The sequence below is a fragment of the Cladophialophora immunda genome (assembly GCF_000835495.1).
Source record: "Cladophialophora immunda strain CBS 83496 unplaced genomic scaffold supercont1.4, whole genome shotgun sequence".
NCBI classification, from domain to species: Eukaryota; Fungi; Ascomycota; class Eurotiomycetes; order Chaetothyriales; family Herpotrichiellaceae; genus Cladophialophora; species Cladophialophora immunda.
Genome location: NW_015622544.1, coordinates 3,812,753 through 3,829,074, shown reverse-complemented (window position 1 = coordinate 3,829,074; position 16,322 = coordinate 3,812,753). Strand labels below are relative to the sequence as shown.

Here is a 16,322-nt window from a genome sequence, read left to right as displayed (position 1 = left end):
CAAATAAGGAAGCAAGCCCGAAACCTGAGAGCTTCCTGGCAAGCCACAGAAAACACACGGACCGCAACCCCTGGAGGTGGGAGGCAGGGTCTGGATACTTGTACCGAGCACACAGAATAGAGTCGTTTTGATCCCAAATGGCTTCTGACTTTAACGGCCCGCCAAGGCGCTAAAGATTTCCTGCTCGCTTATGAAAAATCCACGATCAGTCTTGCGGACCTTGAGAGGAATATTGCGTCTATCTCAGAGCAGCTTGAGACGACTTTGCCCCGCACCCAGTTGCATCCTTCCTCGGCCTTGAAGACAATTCTCCCCGTCCTCGCGAAATGGCCCAAGGCCAAATCAAAAAGGGACCCAAACCTTCCTCCACGAAACTCTCGAATTCTGGAGGCATCACCAAGAAGGGCTCGCGGACCATAACACCCAAGAAGGCAAAGCTGTTGAAGCAAGCCAAGTTGAACAAGAAGTACACCGCGGGGCTTACGGCAAAGACAGAAGCCATGCTGGGTGCGCGCGCAGGACACTTGGAGATGTTGGGGCAGGCGAAGAAGAAGGACGGCGCGGCTGCAGCCAACAGCAAGGCAAAGGAGGGTAAGAAGGGCGGAAAGAAGGCTTGATACGTGGAAGAAGTACCGCGTCAATCCATCGCACTGTTCGAGTATAAGCCATGTGCCCGATCACTCTTGCTACCACTCTGGTCGAGGCGAAGACGATCCCATTCTGCCTCCGGGCGCAGCACCCGCAACGACTGCCTGCGAAAGAAGGGGTACAATTATACACCCGGATATTAGTGGTCATGACCGGTCGAGGATTCGGCCAAACAAAGCCACCAGTACGTCTACGTCGAAATCTTGGATGGTACAGAGGACACAGTCTTGCGAAACGACGTCCACTGTGGACAGTCCCGTCCAGATGATTATGCTTGATACGTTCCGACTCAAACCCTCGAAAACCTCGAACGCCGATCCTGGTATATGATCTCGACAACTGAAGTAACGCCCACAGAGCTCGTGTCTCACATGCCTCCCAGCGCCCGAGCAGCTTCGCCACCACCGCTCTCAACCATGGCCTGCTGGCCCAAGTCGGCTCTGAGTTTGCCTTTCCCCGGTCCACCTTCACCTACACCCATTCTTCGCGCAACATATCTCTGTGCCAACACGCCAACCGCCAGACTCAGTGCTTCTTCGACCCATTCGCTCACCCATTCTCTGGGATCGATTCCGCCACTTGAAATGATCTCCTCAATGCTCTCGGGCAAGGTGCCTTCTCCGCCGCTGGGAGCATCCAGCCACTCGATCCATTGGCCGGGAATGGCTTGAGAGACCGCTTGGAAGGCAATCCCGTGAATAGGATCGTGCAAGTAGACAGCGAACATGACTTCCTCAGTGATGTTCTCCTCCTTCGCTTCTTTCACTTGCCCGTCCTTTTCCGAACTCGGCGCTGCGGCGAACATGTCTTTCGGCACAGGCTGTGTGATTGCCTGAATCGCAAGGAAAATTTCGCTGTCTCTAGTTGGGTTGGAGGTGGAAAGCGTTTCTGTTGCTCGTTTGGCGGCCTCTTCAACCCCCCCTTTGGTCGCAAAGTACTCTTCAGAGTAGCTCTCAGCAGAAGCCCGAGCAAGCTTGGTGCCTTCAATGATGCCTTTGACCGCGTTGATACTTCGACGCTCTCCACTCCTCCACCAGGGTCCGTCATGCCAGGACCCTAATGGTCGCGATATCTCTCTCGAATCTCTCTTCGGTCCAGCTTCGTGCCCTCTTTGGACGACCATCAAGTCTCCACCCTCGACTTGTGCCATAACACGGCTAAAGACTTGGTAGATGAGGGGGTCAAGAGTGGGATAGTTGGACAGGTCGTGAGTAATATGGATCTGCAGTCGTTCGTGGGAGGAGATAGGAGGAGCAATGGTCTGCAGGATGTTTTGAAATGTTGGCATGGCTATGTTTCTGAGGTCGCCGCCTGTCGTAGCCGTTAGCCCGTGAACTCTTGTTTGCACTCGATGTTCATACCAAACCCTTTGAGCACGCCGACATTGCCTCGTAACTGCTCGGCCCATTTTTGGGCTTCTTCATTCTTTTGAATCTCCTTCACAGCCGCCTGGGCCTGACTGACAGCGGCAGAGGCAGTCGAGAGCAGTCCACCCCACCACCCACCGCCGCTTTTGGCTGGTGCTGGGGCCGGCTCAGGTTGTGGTTCATTTTCTGCGGATTCTTCAGTTGTTGTGGTTGCTGGTGTAAAGCTTTGATGGAACGAACGTGTACTATCACCCGACTTGCGCTGACCGCTGCTCGACTTCTCTTCGCTGGTCCGGCCAGGAGGAGGGGTGGCTGTTGAGGTTCGTTTTGGGGATCTGCTGCCCGCAGCTGACGGGACATTTGGTCTCAGAGAAGGGGTGGCTGGTCGGCTACTTGGTCGCTGGGCTAAGTTTCCCAGTTCAGCGAGGAGGTCTTGTTCATTTTGTGACGACTGGGCCGGTTGCCCTTGTCGGGCAGTTCGCGTTGACGGCTTCGGGGCACGCGTCGAGGCCTGTGTGCTCAGATCGTCAAGCTGAGCCAGCAGCTCATCATCTGTGGGTGCCGTCTTCTTTGCAGCCATAGTCATTGCATATAGAGACCGAAGGAGAGCGATATGGAGGTGGACAACCTGGGGTAGGAGATAACTTGGAGACGCAGGGAGAGCAGGGACATGCTCCGAGGCCAGGGAGACCTGCTTTCGGAAAGAAGTGACGCCGCTCTAAACAAGGCTGCGACAAAAGGACATGCAGTGGAAGGTGACAATGCCTTTCAACCTAGTCCTATCTAGTTTCCTTGTCCTCACCGTGTCTCCTTGTTCGTATCCCCCTGTCTTGTTATCACAGCCACTTGTCGGCATATTCTTTGCCTTCTGAGACACCAACTAAAGTACATTGACACACTTGGGAGTTGATTGACCGCGATCAAGCACCAGAACTTCAGCATGGCCAGATCCGTGCTCGATACAGGGTGGGTGTGAAACCAGAACAATTCTATCAACTATAGCAAGAGGTATATTTGGATCACCAGAGTGATCTTACGCCATACAATTCCAGTCGCCCTTGATCCATCAAAACATCGAGGATGCAGTGACAACGGAGCTTGCGTGCGAAGCGGCGAATCTGACGCTACTTTGAGCTTTGTCCTCGGCCAATCAAAGTGCGGCTGATATCAACTCCCTCATCTCCGCTGTGTCGTCCGCTAGGCTTGCCATTGCAATGATGGCTTCTCGAATGTCGTGGTTTGTTTGAAGATGAGAGCCTTTTTGATCGCTACTTGCCCAGTATGAGTCCTTGAACGAGCACTTCCATGCACCAAAAACCACATAGAGGCTCCATGTCCTCGGATAAACCACGGGCTGCTCGAGCCTGTGCCGCCTGTCGAAAACTAAAGACACGCTGTTACGAGTCTAGATTGGCTGGAGGCCCATGTCTGAGGTGTGAGAAACTGGGTGCTCAGTGTTCACTAGCCTCTGAGCGGAGGGCGAGATCCCCAAACGATGTCGGTCCACACAGTTTGGGAAGCCGTACGCAGGACGCCAGGTTTGATAGAAAAAAAGAGGGTGGTATCGTTATGTGGCTAATTTCTGCAGACTCACTCGTCTCGAGAAAGCCGTGGACCTTATCCTAGGTCGACTTGGGATTGATATACTCGACGAAACGGTGCCAGATTTCACTTCTCACCCATCGATAGACGAACAGCCAGAACCACCAAACATCGCGAAGGATACGGCAGCGGCTCCAGTCTTCGTCATTCGAGACCTTGCGACAGAGATCGGCGTCGAATCTCCATCGGCGAATCGCAGTGCCCAGACAGCACCGGATACGGGAGACTCAGACTTAATTATACTGGGCCTTGTGTCGGATCAACAGGCCGCAGCCCTACTAACCATGTCGGTACCCCTCTACCATATCGACGACATGAGCACTAATGGACATAACCAGATTCAATGAGCACTATGGTCGTTGGGTTTTCTTCGACACCCTGAGGTCTCCAGATGACCTGTTCGAGGAGGTCAAACGATCACCGCTTCTTTTATGTTCGTGTTGTCTTATTGCTGTCCGACACACCAACGAAGAGCTCGCGTCGAGCCTTGCCCTGGACCTGTTTGAAAAGTCGAAGTCACTGCTTTCGACGGCACTGCTCTCCACAACACAAGACATTGACTTCTTCCAGGCAGCTCTCATCTTGTGCATGTGGTCCACCACAGTGGGCCAGGTCCCGTTGAGTATCGACAGCTGGCTGCTGAGCGGTTTCGCCATTCAGCATTGCATCTCGAGTGATCTCTTCGAAAATGTCCTTACTCATGGCTCTCCAAGCACCAAGCGTGATCTGGGACTGTTGAGACTGTGGAATCACCTTTGCTTGGTGCACTTGCAGTAGGTTTCGTTTCTCCCGCAAATACCTGAGACTGAGATTGGGAGCTATTCGGTAGGGACGAGGCGTAAATCCATGGTCGGTCGGGCGCAAGTCGACAGATGCCGAGATATACTGGCTTCTGATCATGCAACGAATTTCGAGGCGCGGATGGTGGCAGAAGTTACCCTGTACTGGATTCTGTACGAAAACTGCTGTTTGACAGAAGTCGATCTCCCGAAGGCACAGTCTGCCTTGCATCAATGGAGACAGAACTGGAAGTTTGTTCTAGGTTGGTGCACAATTCCTGAAAACCGGCAACTCTTGCACAATCTGACAAGCCATCTCACAGATCAGCCTCGGTCACAGTTTCTTGAAATGGGATTTCGATTCGCCCAGCTGCTTGCCTACGATCAATCCCTAAAGACTCGATCCGCAAGCGTTCGAGAGTCTCTGTTGTCAGAGATGGTTCGTCTTTCTGCTGCAATCATGACGCTTGCAATGGAAACGACAGACGAGCGCACGAAGCACCTAAGTGATCACATCTACCACATGATCACGTTCGCAGCAGTTACTCTTTGCAGACTTCTGCATATGTACGAAGAGCAGTTGGCGCGCTCCCACAATATCGCGGAGCTGGACACGTTGATTGCGACGCTTGTGCCCTGGCTCAAGTCTATCGGTCTCTCCTGCCACGCCGCCTTCACGCTCGGTGACATCGTTGCTGCTTTCCACAAGAAATTGCGTCCACTCGCGGGGCCATCTCCGATGACTGCTGAGGAGCAGAACTCCTGGGCAGACATGTCCTTCTGGGCTTCGTTTCCGGATATACTTGGACCAGAGCCAACGAACACCACTAATTGGGATTTTTTACCGGACTGGGAACCATTCAAATGAAGAAACTTCTGGCTGATGGCTGTTCGATTTCTATTGGTAGAGGTACGAATATCTGTCCCTATTTGCCTCCGTGTCTCCTCTCCAGATATCGGAAGAGTGGGAAAGTGATTGCCGAGAAGGCAAAGGTTAGCTCGTGACCAACATTGGCGCCTTTGCTTCCTATCAACCCAGCAATGGGAGCAGTGTACCAAGCTGTTTTCATGCCCAATGCTGCGCCCATGAACCCAAACCCAAAAGCTCCGATAGCCGCCCAGCCGAAAGGAAGAAGATCGGGCTGGTTCCAAGCATCCAAGTTGTATTGACTCCAGCGACAGGCGCGGAAAATGATGTGTTCCTCGGCAACGATGGTGAGGTGAATGACGGTCCAGTACCCGATGATGCTCAGGAACGTCTGAAGGGTGTCACTGAAGAATTCAGCCGCACATGCACCGACGATGATGGCGGCAATGAAGCCGAGAGTGACAAGAAAGATTCGAGGAATGCGTGCCGCCCAGGGGCCAAAGTTTTGCGCATGCATGGCAAAGGAGTAGTTGTTGGGGATGTTGTTCTAGCCACTGTCAGCTTAATGAACCTAAGGGGGAATCTCCAAGATTACTTACCGGAATCGCACTCAATGCTGCAAGCACCAGAAGGAACTTTCCGAAACCTCCAGCTGGTTCCAGGGCCATTTTGAGGGGACCTCCGATCCCGCTCTCTTTGAACGCCAACTTCCACTCTGGGTTGATCTCAGTGCCCGTATACAGTGCTGCGCCCAGGGTCTGGACCAGGATGGTGGGGACGGCGATTCCGACATAGGTTGCGACGAAAATCTGAGCTCTGGACGTGTTGACAGGCATCCTCACGTTATAGTCGGCAGCACAGTTGATCCACGACACGGCAAAGGAGAATATGACCGCGATGTACGAAAGCGATGCTGCTGCCCCGTTTGCTCCAGACGGCGATTTGATGGCGTCTCCAGAGAAATGCGACGACCCGAAACCGGCGGTGAAACACCAAACCACGAACGGGGGAATCCAGAGGAAAGCATCGAGGCGATGGATCCAGTGAATACCAAGGGCACAGATAACCCAGACGGTGGTACAGATAATGACAACTCCGAGCCACGTCGGGCATTTCCCGTTGGAGAGGGCATTGAGGACTGATGCCCCAGAGATGGAGTTGACGGCATTCCAGCCCGTTGTCGAGACCATGGAGAAGACGACCACCAGAAGATTGCCCCAATAGCCGAAGGAGTAACGACTGTGAGCGTCAGCCATGCAACATCAGAGCAGTAAGCGAAGCTCTTACGAGAAGGACGTCATGCGCAGTCCCGTCAATCCGAATCCTGCAGTCCATGCTGGAATCATACAGCTGAAGACATTGACCACGACGATAATGGCAAAGCAATCCCAGAATGACAGTCCCAAGCTGCCGCCCACGGACCCGACGTTGAGTGTTGCCACGGCCATATTCGCGCTCAGCCTAGGAGCATTTAGCCTCTTGATCTCTTGGGTGCAAGCGAGGTCAACTTACCAGAACGTACACGCATTCCACACTTTGCTGGTGTTCTGCTGCCGTTCATCCTCCGTCACCCGCTGAATGCCAGTCGTCTCGACAGTGAGAAGGATGTCTGTCAGCCATGACTTGGAAAAGGCCTTGACTGGCAGTGCCTTGCCCTCCATGGAGTCCTCAACCACATCATGGGGTTGATTCTTCGTCATGGAAGGCTTATCGTCAGGGTACTTTTCCATGATGGTGAGCTTCCGGTTAAATCTGTCTCGAAAGGGTGGCAGCTATGTTACTCGTTGTGATCCATTGTTACATTTTGGGCGGATTTGAGGTTTCTTTTATGCTTCGTCTTCTTGAGCATTGCGTGCTCACAAGACTCCTCTCCGTAGGTGTTGATAGGATCGTCCTTATCCAAGACGGCAAACCCGCGGGTCCTGATATCGCGATTGCTATATCGCCCTCGGCATGCCGTAGGGAGATCGACGTGTCGGATCTGCCCGCGGGATTGCCTTAGGTCGATCTGTCCATTTATTGGTCCATGAACTTCACGACAATCACCTACGGCAAGGGACGCAGAGAGCATATCGAGGTGTATCCATCGTCAATGGCGGAATCCACCGTGGTGCTGAAAGATCTGCACCTGCTGCCTCGGAACACATATGGTATATATCTCCCCAAGACGTCCTACAATGCCCTGCCTTTCAGTTCATTCATTACACAGTCACGATAGGACATCTACCTATCTCACACCATTCATCAGACACTGAGCCATGGAGCAAAACACACTTACGCGTCGTGGAGTCGGCCTTCGTGGTCTGGACCATGATCTCGTATCCCCAGGCTATATCCTCTACGCTCATCTGACCAGCCCGGGCACAGTTCGGCTGATAGCCAATGACGGAATGGAAGTCCACCGTTGGAACCTACCTTACCGTCCTGGCCGTCACGCCCGCATCCTTCCCAACGGCAATCTAGCCTACAACGGCGTCCATCCTGACGGGCCAAGGCTGTTTCCCATGTGGCAAAAGTACCGCGGCGGAGTCATGATGCAAGTCGACCCTGACGGCAAGGTCGTCTCTGAATATCGAGATCCTCTCGCCCACCATGACCAGCACCATCTCGACAATGGCCAGATCCTGTACACGACGCTGGAAGCTCTGACTCCCGAACAAGCCAAGACAGTTCCTGGCGGCATCCCTTCGTCCGAGGCCCCGGATGGGAACGTGTACGCCGACTGCATCAAGCTCGTGGACCCCGCCGACGACGGCAAGGTGCTCTTCCACTGGCGCGCCATCGACCACCTTGATCCCGCCACGTTTCCCCTCCAGCCGCACTACGCCCGCGAGCACTGGCCCCTGATCAACAGCGTCCACCCGCTCCGGGACGGCAACATCCTGGCGTCCCTGCGCAGCGTGTCCGCGGTGATCATCATCTCGCGCGAGACCGGCGAGGTGACGTGGCACCTGGACAGCAGCGTGGTGGCGCAGCAGCACTGCGCCAGCGAGCTGGAGGACGGGAGCATCCTGGTCTTCGACAACGGCACGTTCCGCCACCGCGAGAGCTCGACCTACTCGCGCGTGATCCAGGTGGACCGCCATACGAAGCAGATCGTCTGGGAGTACCGCGACCGCTCGTTCCCGTGCGCCTTCTTCACGCCCTTCATGGGCGGCGCGCAGCGCCTGCGCAACGGCAACACCCTGGTCACCGAGGCCGTCTTCGGCCGCATGTTCGAGGTCACCCCCGACGGCAGGATCTGCCTCGAGTACGTCAACCCGCATTTCGCCGACTACAAGCAGCTGCAGGCGCCGGAGCTGGAGGACATCGGCTTCGACTATCCCGCCAACGCAGTCTTCAGGGCCTACAAGTACACGCCGGACCAGGTGCCTTGGCTGCGCCTGCCGAATTGAGAAGACATTCATGGGACCATAAAAGCAGCGCAACTTTCTTCTGGGTATATCGAGATCATTTTTCACGGGTTGGGGAGGGACAAAGGCGGGTGAAACATGGGAGTTTTCTAAGGACAAGGGGGAAATTATATTGCAGTCCATTTCCTACTCTACCATATCATCCAGCAACAACACATGGTTTTGAAACATCATATTCTGTTCTCTTTTCCCGAGAGCGCGGGTTCTATCAAGGTCTGATAGGTGCCCGGGCGATCGCAGATTATCCAAGAGTGAACAAAGACTTCACTACTCACCAGAGTCACTCGAGCAAACCCGGCATTGTGACTTGGGAAAAAGTCGACCTGACACAGGCAACAGAGATATCTCATCGCACTCCTCATCCCGTTCCTCTTCTTTACTGCATCTCTGCAACACGAAGCCTGATCTCCAACATCTCGCGCAGTGCATCCAACATGATACTTCAAAGCTTTTGTCTTCTCACATCCTTATCTACTGTCGCCGTCTCCCTTGTGCTCCTCCTCGTTGTGCAACTTGCGAGCGCTAGGCCCCTGACCGATCTCAGCGAACCCGAACGGTACATTCTGCCTCGCGGAGCGAAGGAAAACGGCACTTGCGACGAGGGCTACGAATGGACCGTCATCACCCCGCTCTCGACCCAAGGCGCCACATGCTGTCCGGCCGGGTACAAGGGAGAAGAGACGAAGATCTTGGGGAATCTGGCGGGGACGTTCTGTTGTCCAGAGCACGTCGATACAGTGCCCTGCAACCCCCACGCCCGCGAAATGCCAAAGACTCCCCTCACCTGTCCGCGGCCGGGGGAGTTGGTAGGGGCGCTATGCATGTATTATTATTGGTAGTGTTGGTCTGAGCGCGAATCATGCTCGAAAGGGAAGAAAGAGTTCGCGTGAAGCTGCTTTGGATGTAATCGGGAAAGGCGGATAGGAGTTGATGGTTCCACGGTGTTGCTGGATCACCATGCGTGGAAAAGAAAGGGTTTGTCAACCACTGGAAGGCTCTTTTCCCTGAACAAGGCAAGCCAAATATCAGGAATTATTGAGCTGGTGACCACCAGTCAGGAGGATGTGTTGTGTGAAGGGCAATAGTCCTGGATAGTGAGCCATCCTTGACTCTGCTAACCCCTTTGGAGTCGTCCCAAAGAATGCAATCTGGGCCTAAACTCGGCTTGTCGTCGAAATCATTGTAGTCGACATAATGGTCAGAAAGGATATCCATCCTGTCGTATCTGTTGCTAAGTCATGATACCCATCTAGCTGTAGCGACCTTGACGAGCATGCATGCGACAGGCGAAGGCTGTTGAGAGCCAACGCTGACTTGCAGTCTGGTGTACTTGCTTCACTTGTCCATCTCTCACTAACACTTTAGCTCGAGTGATAGTGAAGATGTTCCCACTTCCTTGACTTTCACGGGCGGGACGCGCTCACAAAGGATGTTGTTTGTTTGAGTGCGAAAAAGTCCCATTCACACGCCAACCAACGACTCTATGACTGGTCCATCGCGAGCTGTCACTTTGAACTTGTTCTTAGAGCTTCTTAGATTTGATTTCGCATTAGAGAGACAAGGCTGTCCCTAACTCCTCATTGCCAGCTCTCGGACCTCGACTTGACTCTCTGTTGTTTAATTCCTCGACCAAAAATTCATTTCCCGATTCATCATGATGGATCAAACCACAATCGGTGACGGTGCCTACGGCTTTCCAAACGAACGTACGTTGTCTCTGGGCTCTCCTGATACTGGGTCCCACGGGTTTGCTCGCCACGTCGAAATGCAGGATGAATGGCCGTCCAGTCGAGAACTTACCCAAAGATCCGGTCAGTACGACGCTCAGGGCTTCTTGATCGATTTTGAGCATTCGACCGCATACTTGCTGCCCAGGAAAGCGCCGTCGCCTCCTTCTCGTAACAGCCGAGTCTCCCCGTCGAGTCACACCCGCACCACACTTGTGGATGATTCCTCTGAAGCCTCTGAGGCCTTTGAGGCCTCTGAACCACTGATCGCGATACCCTATGAGTCCACGTCTAGGGCCGAGTCCCACACGCCCGCATGGCCTCAGATCAGGTTCAGCAACAGCTACCGGAAATGGTGGCTGGAGCAATATTCCCGGCCAAAGCCACCGGTGGAGCTTGCAACTAGGAGATCAGCGCGTGCAAATTGGCAAGGTTTCTGGCTCGCTCGAGGCACATTGAGAAGAAGCGATAAGGTGATAGAGCAGCATGGCCCTGGATATTGGCTGACAAGAGGGACAATGAAGGCTCCCGAGCAGTTCAGTGGAGCAGAAAGTGCTGAAAGGCCCCATCGCTTCTGGAAGCGTGTCTCCGACAAAATACGAATCGTCAGCAGCGAGGAGAAATAGCCTCAGTGTATGACTCTGAGCGTCGGTTCACTCGCACTTAGTCCACCACACATCCTGCCATTTGCTCAACTTTGATCATTTGTGCCCTTCTTGTCACCATCGTCAAAGTGGCTTGCATGGATCTCGGCCAAATTGAACCTCTTCAATGTCTCAAATTCGTTCCCGACAACGCTCATGCCAATCACATTTCGATACACTTCGACGAGGACGAGCTTGTCATAACCTTTCAAGTCTACAGTGTGCTCTCCCCGGCCAAGAGTGGCGATCTTATCAGCGACCACCCGAATGACTTCGTCTCGATTAAGTTTGTGATTGTTGCGGATTGTCGGACGGATAGCGAATTTGCATGGTTGGTGCTTATGCTCGTCCTCGCGTTTAGAGCTTGAATTGCGGTCGTCGGAGTCGACGTCGATCAGAAAGTGTTTGGGAAGGACCTCGTCACAAAGTGACTGTAATCCGTCATTCAAGGTCTTGCGCATCAAAGAGACCGGCGTAAGTCTCTTGATGTAGCGACTTCGCGGCCCAGCTTCTTCCTTGCTTGAGGCCGAGAGGCACAATTTGCGAACCGTCTCGACCGGGTTGAAGGGTGGATTTTTGGGGAACCGTACAAATGAGACGCATGGTATGTCGAGCGTTATGAAGGAGAGCTTTGCTGACGGGACGTTTGGAGGTTCTCGTTTGGATCTCAATGAGTCCAACTCGGCACGTATGTCAGCCTCGATATCGACCTCCACATCGTCCTTGTCTGGCTGGACGTCCGGCGTTGCCGCCACAGGTTGGGTGCTTGACTCAGCAGCAAACAACTGGTGGCATGCTTAGTTGGTGGAACATGACGAGAGGCACTTTACCCACCTCCTCCAGCAAGTCAGATAGCTCTTGCAAGCATTTCTTCTCCTGACCCTTATCACAGGTGACAAAGATCCCAACATCGTCACTGTGGATGCCCGACGCACTGATGACGGCGGGCCGGCGAGAGTTAGCCCGTGAATTCTCTGTTTTCTGAGCCCGATACTTGGGTTTCCCGGCGTTGCCTTTGCGAGGCCTTGGGTCCGACGATGATTGTGCATGATCCATTTTGAGCCTTTTTGGTGATCTGCTCACTGGCTCCGTGGGATCCATTTCTAGGCTACCCTCACAGCATTGATGTCAGAGGTCCAGTACGATGATAGGAGGAGAAAGGTTCGAATATGCAGGGATTTGCGCTCTTGAAGGTCTTCTTGGGGATTTGGCGAGATTCTTGATGGAGGAAACATCGGTGGAATTGGTGGAATTGTCGTCAAGGCGGCAAAATGGGTGCGTGGGTGCTGCAAAATCCACTAGTCCTGATTCGGAAACGCAGCCTGTCTCTTGTTTCCTCCCCGTCTCTTTCATCCTCTTCCTTTTCTCCTCTTCCGCTACTCTCAGAACCAGTCTGGGCCTCTTTCGCAGGGCTAAAATGCTCCTGCATTGAGCGGCCCTCTATCCTCGCCTCGGCCACTGGTCGTCTCACCATGACACCCGCATGAAGCCGGGCCACGGAGACATTCGTCCAGTGCTGGCCTCGTGATGGCCTAGTCTAAGCGCCTCTCTGCGGCTGAGAAGAAGACTCTGGGGATGGTAGCACTATCGCGTCTCTCCTCTTGGGGCTTCAAGCTCATCAGCAGCACTTTCTGATTGGCTCGTTCTCTGCGCCCTTTCTGGATAAGCTTGTCGAAGCTCTCTCGGTGCGACGGTCTATGCTTCAAACCCTTGCCTAGAATGGCGTTGACAATGGCATCCCTCCGCATGGTGCATACATGAGCAGTCTCCGACCATCAGAAAGCGTAGCGAGATTCAAAAGAGAATGGCTTTTCTTCTTTCCACTCCCATCTTCCTTCCTATTCCTGTGCTTCGATCGCATCGATGGCGTCCATATTGGGCTCAAAGGCAGGAACTCATGTCACAAAAATGGTGGTCAATGGGGGACTTGGTGGCCTCGTATGTCCAGAACCTGCAGTTGGAGATCAAGTGCCGGCCACGATGGAAGCTAAGATTGTGTCCAAATTTCGTCGTCGACCTCCTCCGCTGCAAATAGCAAGTGGTGGTGAAGCTGCAACTTTGTCAACAGGTCTGGCTCCAGCAACGTCAAGGTCGGGACTCGGAGGCCTCTTGACTCCCAAGACTCCCACCGACCGACGTAAACATTCACTTCTGGGAGTTGATATCAAGGGCGGTACTTCACCGTTAACATCACGGTACATCCCTGCCGCACCCTCGACACCGGGCTGTACCCTGCCAGAGACACCCGCCAGCCCGACATCGCTTTATTCACCAACAGCGGCAGAGTTACCAGGTTCACTTCTGTTAGCAAGCCAAGGATACCCGCAAACAAACCCGATATCACCTCCGCCGTCTCTTCGATTGCTTCGCAGAAACACCGAGGAATCCACCATAAGTTCTGTGCCAACTATCTCAACCTCCGCGTCTACCGATGACGCGACAATGGAAACTCTGCGAAATCTGACCACCCCCTTAAGAAAGCACGACCGATCCGCTCATAGCACAATGCCTTCGTACACCATCGGCAGCCGCGCCCCTGCAGATCCACAAATCACACAGCCCTTTGCTGCAATGACCATCGAGGAGTTGCTGGAGAAACTGCCCGAATGCGACCATGTGGCCGTATCCCAGCATTGGCTTCCTGCTATGCGCGGTCAACTGCAGAAGATGACGACTCTGCTCAACGAAGCATGTAATTTGAAGCTTGAGTCAAGCGTCAACCAGGTAACCCTGAGCAGTGTGAGACACGCAATCTTCGGAGACTCCTCTTGCACTGACATTCCTCAGGCACTCAAATCTTTCTCCGACCACCTACGCTTGATCACTGCCGAGTACCGCAAAATCGTCGAGTCCGCCGAATCGCTTGCTGAGCGTGATACCAAGGCCTCTTGCGAACAACTGAATGAGCTTGAAGGACAGGTAGAAGAAGCTTTGGAGAGAATGGCGGCGAAAGACAAGGAAATTGAAGACAAAGACCGAAGAATCTCAGAACTTCGAAATACAGTTCACGAAGTCACGCGCCTTTTGGGTACGTTCATTCAAAACAACATCCCCACTTGGGTCGATACCATGCGCGAGCCTAGGACCCTGCAAGTTCTTCGAATAATATCGGACTACACGCGCGACGAGCCTCACGGATCTGTCGATTATGTTCGCGTTGCCGAGGACACTCTGGATAAATATGTTGGAAATCTGCGCGAAGCGCGCAATTTCATCCGAGAATATCGCAAGGTATTGCATGGTCAGGGAGCCATGATCAGAGATCAATCCAAAAACCTCGATGCACACGTGGACAGATACAACAAAGCAGTCAGACTCGTACAGGAAAAGGATCACGAACTATTGCTTCTTGTACAACAAAACGATGATCTGAGCAGACAATTACAGGAATGTCGAGTCATAATAGCTGAGAGCCGGCAGCAGCGTACGGATTCGGAGAAGATGGTTCGAAGATACGAAGAGCTGCAAGGCACCATGATCAGCTTGCAGACGAGGCACACACTAGAACTCGATCAACGCGATGCCGAGATATCAAACCTCCGTCAAAAGCTGGGTAGTGCCCGCGAGGAAGTTTTCGCCCGTCGGGAGGATGTCAAGAACGTCATCTCCCAGGCTCACGCAATGCTACAAGCGTCTACCGACTCGGCTCCGGTAGCTGCTAAGAACAGCAACGCCTCCAAGGCCTTGAGGTTCTTCGGAATGGAGAGAGACAAAGAAAAATACAGGAAAGGCACGATACCCACGAGCTACAGCATGATCGGATTTCCCTCATCGGATTCGAGGTTTTCATCCAAGGAGGTGGCGCCCACCGTCGACCGGGCCGCACTTCGCCACCGACCTTCTCTGCAGACACATACAAATCCACGAGCACTAACGACCCCGAGCACACCCATTGACGGCTCTCAAGTCTCGATCGAGTCCGTCATGACGGCACCGATCGTCAGACCACGGTCCGACTCACTTGGTGCAACACAACGTTACGGTGCTCTGACTGCATCTCCCATGGATACCGACAAGTCGCTTCCTGACCCACCAGCGTATCTGAGACCTCATCTCCCGGCGGCTCGAGTTGCCGAAATGGCTCAGTCAGTCGAGAGCCCGCTTGCCGCACAGATCACATCGGATTACTTCAAGAACGGAATCATGGGACAAACCGCAGCACGACGTGTGCTCAGCAAAATCACCGAAGTTTCCGATCTCCACTCTTCTCCGGATAGTGGCGTCCAGACGGAGCGAGTCCTGGATGAAAACAAATCGGATCACAGCGTCGCCAGCAGTGATCGTGAAGTTTACCGCAAAAGCATCTGTGCATTGGATATGTTAAACTCCTCGAGCGGACTACCCTACAGCGAGACGGAAACCGACATTGAACGAATCATCCGTGGTGGAAGGCCGAGAACTCCACCAGAACCCAACTACTTTGAGCCCTACCAAGCCTACGAAGCCAACAACAACGGAGGAAGACAGCGGCAGCAAGACGAGTATGATGAAGAACAAATCCACACGGGCGTGGCACGTGTCCTCCACCTACGACCTGGGACACGGGACCTCAGAGGAGCAAGCACAAGATCAAGTGAATCAGAACATTATGGCTATGAGAGTGATTCCGGGCGGGAAAGGAGACGCGACCGACTCAGGGAAAGCATGGTGAGCAACGAATCGGGCTATCGCACCGAAGACTCGGAACCAAAGACCGTTGCCCAGCTGTATCATCAGGGGAGACGACATATTCGTGGTTGATGATCAACTGAAGTTATTGACAGAAACGCAAGTGCTTGAGGATGACTTTATGCGCCATGCCATACGATTAACATTGGGGAAGGGGGATTGTGGCAGAGTATGAGTGCTGATCCGGCCATGGTTCTAGCGGACTGAGAGATATGAAACGTCGCAATGAGTGCTGAAGATCGAGGAGAACGGTGGACATGACATTGATGAGGGCTGGGTCGAGGTTTGCAGCCACTCTGTGAGTAGTTTCTCGGATAGCAAGCATTGAGCAGGTAGCGAAGCTGCCTCGCCGTGAAGCAGGACTAGAACATAGCTAGAAGACTCGACTTGACCTCGCTTGAATCGAACCAGATGAAAGCTAGCCTTGAACTAGCGGACGCTTTGCAATGGGAGTCTGTCCTGACGAAGACGGATCCTGTGAAACTATCAAAGTCAGGGCCAGGATTGATCCGGAACGATGTGCATATATATCTCCCTTTGCTGGATTGCACAGCCGCATCCCTTGGGCCGGAGGGGGAAAGAGATATTACCCATTACGCATTGATA

The 16,322-nt window shown here is 53.4% G+C and overlaps 8 protein-coding genes across 8 annotated transcripts; 5 read left to right on the top strand and 3 right to left on the bottom strand.

Moving 5' to 3' along the window:
• Positions 1–326: 326 nt before the first annotated feature.
• PV07_07693 (uncharacterized protein) lies at positions 327–978 on the top strand (the record flags this gene model as incomplete). Its single annotated transcript, XM_016394798.1, has 3 exons — positions 327–591; positions 666–832; positions 913–978. 3 exons carry the CDS (start codon positions 327–329, stop codon positions 976–978), a joined length of 498 nt encoding a protein of 165 aa, XP_016248217.1.
• A 37-nt stretch (positions 979–1,015) lies between these two features.
• Positions 1,016–2,595, bottom strand: PV07_07692 (uncharacterized protein; the record flags this gene model as incomplete). Its single annotated transcript, XM_016394797.1, has 2 exons — positions 1,016–1,959; positions 2,010–2,595. The coding sequence occupies 2 exons, from the start codon at positions 2,593–2,595 to the stop codon at positions 1,016–1,018; spliced, it is 1,530 nt and encodes a 509-aa protein (XP_016248216.1).
• A 915-nt stretch (positions 2,596–3,510) lies between these two features.
• Positions 3,511–5,264, top strand: PV07_07691 (uncharacterized protein; the record flags this gene model as incomplete). Its single annotated transcript, XM_016394796.1, has 5 exons — positions 3,511–3,553; positions 3,624–3,903; positions 3,956–4,390; positions 4,436–4,659; positions 4,720–5,264. 5 exons carry the CDS (start codon positions 3,511–3,513, stop codon positions 5,262–5,264), a joined length of 1,527 nt encoding a protein of 508 aa, XP_016248215.1.
• A 58-nt stretch (positions 5,265–5,322) lies between these two features.
• PV07_07690 (uncharacterized protein) lies at positions 5,323–6,994 on the bottom strand (the record flags this gene model as incomplete). The annotated part of the gene is made up of 4 exons (XM_016394795.1): positions 5,323–5,811; positions 5,864–6,503; positions 6,552–6,725; positions 6,777–6,994. 4 exons carry the CDS (start codon positions 6,992–6,994, stop codon positions 5,323–5,325), a joined length of 1,521 nt encoding a protein of 506 aa, XP_016248214.1.
• Positions 6,995–7,436: 442 nt separating this feature from the next.
• Positions 7,437–8,795, top strand: PV07_07689 (uncharacterized protein). The gene has a single exon (XM_016394794.1). It carries the CDS (start codon positions 7,523–7,525, stop codon positions 8,657–8,659), a length of 1,137 nt encoding a protein of 378 aa, XP_016248213.1. The 5' UTR covers positions 7,437–7,522; the 3' UTR covers positions 8,660–8,795.
• A 1,105-nt stretch (positions 8,796–9,900) lies between these two features.
• Positions 9,901–12,277, bottom strand: PV07_07687 (uncharacterized protein). The gene is made up of 2 exons (XM_016394792.1): positions 11,883–12,277; positions 9,901–11,833 (listed from the first exon to the last, which is right to left on the bottom strand). Exons 1-2 carry the CDS (start codon positions 12,147–12,149, stop codon positions 11,096–11,098), a joined length of 1,005 nt encoding a protein of 334 aa, XP_016248211.1. The 5' UTR covers positions 12,150–12,277; the 3' UTR covers positions 9,901–11,095.
• Positions 10,332–11,030, top strand: PV07_07688 (uncharacterized protein; the record flags this gene model as incomplete). Its single annotated transcript, XM_016394793.1, has 1 exon — positions 10,332–11,030. One exon carries the CDS (start codon positions 10,332–10,334, stop codon positions 11,028–11,030), a length of 699 nt encoding a protein of 232 aa, XP_016248212.1.
• Positions 12,278–13,028: 751 nt separating the features above from the next.
• Positions 13,029–16,086, top strand: PV07_07686 (uncharacterized protein; the record flags this gene model as incomplete). The annotated part of the gene is made up of 2 exons (XM_016394791.1): positions 13,029–13,787; positions 13,836–16,086. The coding sequence occupies 2 exons, from the start codon at positions 13,029–13,031 to the stop codon at positions 15,786–15,788; spliced, it is 2,712 nt and encodes a 903-aa protein (XP_016248210.1). The 3' UTR covers positions 15,789–16,086.
• Positions 16,087–16,322: the final 236 nt, after the last annotated feature.